We start from the raw sequence: 8,204 nt of genomic DNA, 5'->3' as shown, positions 1-8,204 counted from the left end.
TCCATTAACCTAAAGGTGAAAAGCACTAATAATTTCAGATCCACATCATATAAAGGGCGGGCGGCAGGGAAGCAAGCTTTTGTAATTGGTTCATCAGAGCAAAAGCGAAAAAGAAACCAAAAAGGCCGAGTCAGGACAAACCCAAAAAGTTCTTCAGAATTCAGATCATCATCTTTTAAGCCTTTGCCTTTCTTAATCTTCTTCCTTAAGGCATTAATATGTATCACTTCCTTCCTTAATGAAGTTAAAAAGATGACATTATTTATTCCGTTTCTCTTAAGGGTTAAGCATATGGTTTAGTCTTCATTTACCAATTAATTACCATAGAGAAGAAAATGGATCCTATTAGGTATTTATATCTATTTCGGTATTTTTGCAAAAATGATATGTGTAATTGATGCGTCCAGAAGTTGTTAAGTCTCCGGATCTATGAAGATAACCTGCAAAAGATGGTTAGACGTGGCCCGACCATGGGGGTCGGGAGGCTACCTCCGAAACTTAAGTCAGTTGCTGAAATGATCATAAAGCTCTTGCTAGATGTAAAGCGTAAAAATGAATACGAGTTTTAGGGAAACGATTCAGATACCTCTAGAGTGAGTGAGTCACTCGTTTACATAGACTTTACCTCCAATTCTTGACTGTAAGATGAGTTCACGATCTTAGAGGATGACCGTCCGATTGTAGGATTCTACCCTAGATGTTCGGGGGTGCAGGTAATTACAGACCTTAGCATGATTCCCTCTCCACCTTGATGATAGTTGCTTCCTATAAGTTAGCTCCGCCTACCGCAAGATTCAGGAGGTCGTTAATGACTGGTAACAATAGTGCAACGCCCTCATACGATAATGAGATTATGTTAAAGTGGGTCCCGATTATGGTCTAATCGGGACAGAGGGTACGAACCCGGTTCGATGGGTTCGGTGTAATTTTCTTCATGTCAGTAATTAATGATGTTTGAGTTTTGTGTAGGGGGAGATGGGGAAATTCCTTACATAATATAAAAGCTCGAATTGTGATCCTCTACCAACATGGAAATGAAAATTTTTTAATCTACATAGTAGAATTTTTTACACGTGCCAACTTAAATACAAGATTCTCATATTTTATTAAATTGTTTAAAATAATAAATAATAATGATTAATAATATTTAAAATTTATTTTAGCTACTTCACTTGAAAAAGAAATGTCTTGTTTTGAAATTAGACACGCGTCAAGAATACAACCACGTGAGTTATAAAATTTCATTTCTATGTGGTAGAGGATCTAGAGTTGAGAAGCTCGTATTGTTACTAATATATGTATTTGATCTGTCTACATCCTTCTTAGCATAAGCTTAGTAGGCATTTGGTGACGGTGTTTCCTAAGAACAACACTCTTTATTAGTATCATTTTGTGGCATTTTCATCAAAAAGGGTAGTTTGAGCACAATTTTGGCTTTTTAGTAAAAGCATTGTATTTAGAATTTTTGAGAATGATTGTAAAACAAATTTGCATTTGCTAATTTATGTTCTTAAGCACAATTTTTATGATAAAAGATGCCATTAATACTATATATATAAAATAAGCTTGATTTTTTTTCTTCCTTTCCGAAAGTCTAATGCACTTTAATATTTAAGATACAAAAAACAAAATAAAAAAAGATAATTATTGTTGCCCCCAAATTATATAGCTTAATTATTAATAGAGCTTTGTTATTTATGAAATTATTATTCTTCCCCTTCTAAATGCATTAAGAGGCTATTAAAATGGAATATGTAATGTCTATTTTGCCATTCATTATTATAATTAAAAAAAAAATTGCCCTTATTTAAAAAACTTCATAATAGACCAATTTTGCCCTTATATTTTACTTATTTTGGATATCATATAATCGAATTTGATGAGATGAATAAATGGAAACAAACCTTAAGTTTGTTTTGGGGTTTTTGAAAAATGAAAGTATTCCACACTCTCAGTTAACTAACAAAGCTTAATAGTGATAGCCATTAGTAATTTCAAATAAAGTCTAAAGTTAGATTAGTAATTTAAAAAATGGATAATTACTATTGTCCCCCTGTACTATAGCTTAATTACTAATGTATTCCTTGTACTTTTTGAAATTACTAATTCAACCTTCAACTTTGCTTGTAATTACTATTGTCCCCCTACTATTAAACTCCGTTAGTTAAATGATGATATGGCATATTTTATTTATTTAAAAATCCCAAATTAACCCTATAGGCTTATATTATTTATTTACACTTTATATTAAATTACATTACTATTCTGAATAATTAGGGAAAACTTAAACCTATTTAAACAATTTTCTTTCCTAGTCTAAAAAAAGAGAGAAAATCAAGGGATACACATTTTCAAATTTCGATATGTACTTTTCAATTTGGTAATAAAAAAATAGTAATTCCTAATTTTTTGTGTTATTTTTAATTTTGTTATTTACTTTCTAGTTTAATGTTATTAGTTTAAGAAGTTTCTACTTCCAATAGATTATTATTTATTTATCTAATTTGACGTTAGCTATTTTAAGAAGTCCTACTACCAATATGGTGCCTTTTTCTTTTTAATTCAAGATGATAAAAATACACATGTAAAATTATTTCATATGATTTTTTTTTCTAAATGAGGATAATATTTTATTTGGCATTCTTTTTGTAAAAGGGCAAAATAGACATTAAACATTCAACCTTAACGGTCGCTTAACACTGTTAGAATAGAAGGGGGCAACAATAATTTCATAAGGAGTAGGGTTCTTTTAGTAATAAAGCTATAATACAGGGGGGCAATAGTAATTATCCCTATAAAAAATTATAAGTGATAAAATAGAAATTAAATTATAGTTTAGGGGGAAACACAAGTAATTATTCTTTATTTAAAGTCTTTAATATTTAATTTTTGTTATAAGAAAAAGGAGTTGAATCATGCCTGAGAGAAATTTATAATAAAAGTTGCTTTTTTGTCTTGAGAATGATGAAACATGTCAAAGTTGTTTTGCAAAAAACCAGGCATAAAGATTTAACCGGTTCATTTCTTGAGAACGATAGAACAATCTGATCAGCCAAGTCGTTTTTGTGTGTATTAAAACGATAAAAAGCCGAAAACAGTTCTCTAGCGCATTACGAAATGCCGCCTTATCGTATTTTTGGTCCGGTTCAATTTGAATTTGATCGGTTCGGGTTAAATTTTAAACCATTGGAACCCCTCACGCCATAAGACTCTGGATTGACAGGCACGAGAGTCGCACTAAAAACCATCTCAGCGAAGCAAGCGCAGCGTGTTCAATTCAGTTTCTCTCTCTTTCTGACTTGGAACAGAGTAACACGAGACCCTTCTCTCTCTCTCTAGTCTCTTCTCTTCTCTTCTGCTACAGGCCTACAGCTGCTGCCGATACACCACTGAGTCAGTTATAACAGTTACAGAGAAAATTCATGTGGACTCGACTCCTCCTTCACTCCTCTCAGTTCTGAATTATAACCCACTTCGGTGATCAAAATTCTAAATGCGAAGTTACTCCTATGTAGCAGAACCAAGAAGAAGAAGAAGAAGAAGTTGTTCTGGAAATGGGTTGCTCGCAATCAAAGATCGAAAATGAGGAATCTGTGTCTCGATGCAAGGACAGAAAGCGATACATGCGAGATGCTGTCTCCTCCCGCAACGCCTTTGCCGCTGCTCATTCCGCCTACATTGTCACCCTTAAGAACACCGGCGCTGCCCTTAGCGATTATGCCGAGGGAGAGGTTAATGATCCTCGCCCATCTCAATTCCCAGTTCAACCGCCAGTCGAAATCCTCCAGCGTCCACCACGACCCAAATTTAATTCTCCTTCTTCTTCTCCTCCTCCTCCTCCTCTGCCTCGTTCTGCAAGTATGCCTTCCAAAATCTCTGCCCCCAAGTCCGAACTAAAATCTGAAGAACCAATTCAAGAAGGAGATGAAGAAGCCCAGATTGAAAATGATAATCATAATTCCAACCTGATTCATTCTGCAAGGACCCACCAACCGGAGACGCTGCCTTCATCTCAAAACGACCTCGCCGACCTCGCCGCCGATTATTTGTTCTCAAGTGAAATGCCAACATCTTCCTATGACCCTAATGATATGAGGCCCGATACCTATGATCATCTCTATCACAACAAGGAAAATGCTTCTGTTGGTGATGAACACGTTGGAAGTAATGGTGGTGTGGTTGAGCCTCAGACGCCGGAAGAAGTGGCTGAGCAGCCTGCTGTGAAGAACCCACAGCCGTCGAACAAGTTAAAGCAAGGGGTTCATTCGGAACCTACTCCTGGTGAGGGTAAGAGAGTGGGTAAGGTTGCGAGGAGTGTTAATTTGTTGCAGATAATAAATAAATTGGACGATCACTTCCTTAAGGCATCGGAGAGTGCCCGTGACGTATCTAAGATGCTCGAGGTTAATCGCTTGCATTACCATTCTAATTTTGCTGATAATCGAGGTAAATTTGCCTTGCTTTCTTCCTTTTTTTGATTCTTTTAAGCCCTTCAATTCTTACAGATAGGCTATCTGCTTGATATGCTAATCCAGATTATTCAATTGTCTGAATCTTCCATTGGAGAACATGTTAGTTGCATATTGTCTGAAACCTTGGTGTTTCCTTCTTGAATTGTCGTAGTTTTGATGATTGTGCAGCTCTAAAAGCCCTCTTCTCCTAACACCCTTGAATAAAATAAAGAAACAAGGATTGGGTTTTTCAGGGAAGAAGGTGGTGGGGGGAAGGAATGGTGTCAAACAAAACCATATATAGAAAATACATTCATTTCATTGTTATATTTAATTTGCCTTCTTGTTGTTTTCAGGACACATTGACCATTCTGCAAAGGTTATGCGTGTTATAACATGGAACAGATCCTTCAAGGGTGAGCTTCATGTTGGTGATGAGAAGGATGAATTTGACATGGAAGAGAATGATACTCATGCCACTGTGTTGGATAGGTTACTAGCATGGGAAAAAAAGCTATATGATGAAGTTAAGGTGTGTCACCTATTTTTATGTTTCATCTTTGTTTAGTTCTTTCATTTTTTTCATTTGATTTCTTGTTACCTTCTCTGTTTTTTTTGGTTAGAACAAAACAGAGTTTCCTTCATATTGTGTGGCATGTGAATATTGATAACCCTTGGTTCTAAATTGGTGTTTCATGACTTTGTACGATGCTTGATTAGGTTACATACTGTTTATGTTTTGCATTGCCTAGTGATATTTTACGAAGAGATTACTCAAATCTCGTGACCGCCTCTGCCTTTTGAGTGACCATTTGTACTCATGGCAGGACACATAAATCTGTCTGTGGATACATTTTGGAACCATAGGCTCATTCCCTCTCCCCCACCCCCATCTTCCACCTTTTGGCTTTTTAGTTATTACTGTTTTTGGAATCTCTGATGTGTACTGTAATTCCATCTCACGTTGATCAGGCTGGTGAGCTTTTGAAACTGGAGTATCAGAAAAAGGTTGCTTTGCTGAATAAGCAAAAGAAAAGGGGAACAAATTCTGAAGCAATGGAAAAAACAAAAGCAGCAGTTAGCCATCTGCACACCCGATACATTGTTGACATGCAATCCCTGGATTCAACAGTAGCAGAAATAAACCGATTGCGTGATGATCGATTGTACCCATTGCTTGTGCAGCTTGTTGGTGGGTAAGTTGTGGAAATATTTTGTTTAGAATTCAGGAGAATAATTTTTTCTATAAATAAATTCTAATTTTATCTCTGAACTGATACTTTTGTTTGCTTCTATCTGCTAGCTTTTCTTTCTCCTGATTTACCTGTCCTTGGTAAATCGTTCATAGTCCCAAACTACGTTGCTTTAGGAACTGATTGTTACATAAGTGCAGTTTATGAACTTCTTACATGTACTGAGTATAGCATCTCAGGCATTTGATTTGTCTTTCTTCCCTCTCCCCACTTTCAAATAAATAAATAAGAGTATACAATGTGAGGCTTTTGCCACTGCAGGTTATAATGTACACCCCTGCTTTGCAGAGAGGTATTACCTAGAGACTCGAATGCGTGACCACTTGGTTACAATGGAACAACCTACAGTTGAACCAAGATCCACCTCAAAATAAATAAAATAATTTAAAAAAATGTGCTTTTTCTTATATATATAATCTCATTTCTGTAAAACTAGTTATTGATACCACTACATGTCCTTCAGCAACTACCCTAACTCCTATCTGCGGCTGCTTAGAAACCCATCTACCCTATAAGGCTTCAGAAATGCACATGTTTTGAATAAACTTCTGTGACGCGTAGCTGAAAAATGGGCCAAACATTCTTTGTTCATAGCTCAATTTTTGGTTTGTTGTGCCTGTTCTCCTTTCCCTAGCAAGACCAACTTCACCGAAGTTCTTTTTACAAGTCTTGGTGCTAAGTAGGAAGCAGAAGTTGATATACTTGGTTTACTGTAAACTATTCTTGTCAGGATCAACTCAAATCCATAAGCAGAGAGATCTCTTCACCTTCCCTTTCATTTTCTCCTTATTTCACCTCCAAGCCTAGCTGCAATGATTAGATTGTTCTATTGCGATTTCAAAGCTTGCAATCAGCCTCTTCTGCAAAGCAAGGGGTGAGGCTGCTACATTTGCCCCTTCAGGACCTTGCAGTGGTAGGATCCTAGTGCACTGGACATAGGACCACAGAAGTGATTATTTTGTCTTTCAGTAACAACTTTTTTATCATGAAGCGCTGTGCACTGCTCTCCCAAACCCCCCCCCAAACGCGCGCACACACACACACACACACCACACACACACAAAAACCCAACCCACACAAAAGCCCTTTTGATTTTGCTACATTAGAGTGTGGAATAAAAGTTGATCTCAGCATGTATTTTGGTGCCTGGATCACAGGATGGCTGAAATGTGGGAAACAATTTATATCCATCATGTTGAGCAGTTGAAAATTACTCAAGAGCTCAGATTGCTTGACCTCTCTCAGGCTTCCAAGGAAACAACTCAGCAACACTATGAACGTACCGTGCAGCTATGCAGTGTGGTGCAGGAGTGGCATGCACAGTTCCAGAAGCTGGTGACCCATCAGAAAGAGCACATAAGAGCTCTAAACAGCTGGTTGAAGCAAAATCTTATCCCTATTGAGAGTAGTTTGAAGGAGAAAGTGTCATCCCCACCAAGGGTTCTTCAGCCCCCAATCCAGGGCCTTGTGCAAACTTGGTTAGACAATCTTGAGAAGCTTCCTGATGAGATGGCCAAGACACCAATATCAACCTTTGCTAATATGGTCAAGGCAGTCATAATACTTCAAGAGGAAGAATTTAAACAGAAGGAGAGAGTTGAGGAAACCAGGAAGGAGCTCGCACGCAAGAAGCGAGCATTGACTGAATTGCGCGATAAGTATATGCAGAGACAAACACCAACTAATGAGACAGAGACACAGACAGAGAAAACAGAAGATCCAAACTATCAGGACCCTCTTCTGATGAGGCAATTCGCCGTGGAAGCCCTTCAAAAGCGGTTGGAAGAGGACGAGGAAGACCACAAGAAATATTGTGTACATGTGAGGGAGATGTCATTGCAGAATCTCAAGTTGCATTTGCCTGACCTTTTCAATGCCTTGTCAAACTTTGCACGAAATTGTTCTGGTATGTACGAGAACTTGAGGCCTGTTGCCTGTGGAGAATTGAACTGAGAGCTCATCTTATAGATTCATGGTGCATGTATAGCATGCGTGCAGTCAGTCATATAGTAAATTATACCCTTATTTTGTAAAATAAAATGTTAGGTGATTCAGGATTGCTTGCCAATGAATTTTTCTGTATGGCATTATTATATTTAAACCTATTTTTGCATTATGTTACTTTATTCTGCTCCAATTGTATGGGTTCACATTCAAGTGTGAACCGAAACTGAAGACTCGAATTGGAACCAACCATCTTTTGTTCAGTCATGGCTCAATTCGGGTTGTGAATCGAATCTTGGGTCAATACAAAACAATTATAATTATTACCCTGAAAAGAGTAATAACTCTTCAACTCAAGGAATGAACCTCTTCCTACCCTGACTATAAGAGAACTGTCTTGGAAAATTGAAGACAACCCTTCAAGGTGGTAAAGATTTGTTTTAATCTAATTGATTTGGCTTACTTTGGTTCTTTGGTTTAATTTATCCGTGTTCAATTCAATATCTTTCCTTTTCCTTTTCCTTTTCGGATTTGCTTGGGAGTAGTGCCACGTCCG

At 37.2% G+C, this 8,204-nt stretch overlaps 1 protein-coding gene across 1 annotated transcript; it reads left to right on the top strand.

Moving 5' to 3' along the window:
- Positions 1-3,254: 3,254 nt before the first annotated feature.
- Positions 3,255-7,799, top strand: LOC149007358 (nitrate regulatory gene2 protein-like). The gene is made up of 4 exons (XM_089165671.1): positions 3,255-4,446; positions 4,808-4,983; positions 5,424-5,647; positions 6,862-7,799. Exons 1-4 carry the CDS (start codon positions 3,555-3,557, stop codon positions 7,655-7,657), a joined length of 2,088 nt encoding a protein of 695 aa, XP_089021797.1. The 5' UTR covers positions 3,255-3,554; the 3' UTR covers positions 7,658-7,799.
- The last annotated feature ends 405 nt before the right edge of the window (positions 7,800-8,204 follow it).

The sequence above is a fragment of the Hakea prostrata genome, chromosome 8 (assembly GCF_041222555.1).
Source record: "Hakea prostrata isolate BN-2017 chromosome 8, UWA_Hpros_2, whole genome shotgun sequence".
Lineage (NCBI taxonomy): Eukaryota > Viridiplantae > Streptophyta > Magnoliopsida > Proteales > Proteaceae > Hakea > Hakea prostrata.
Note: the sequence above shows the minus strand (reverse complement) of the source record. Positions and strands in the feature narration are given on the sequence as shown.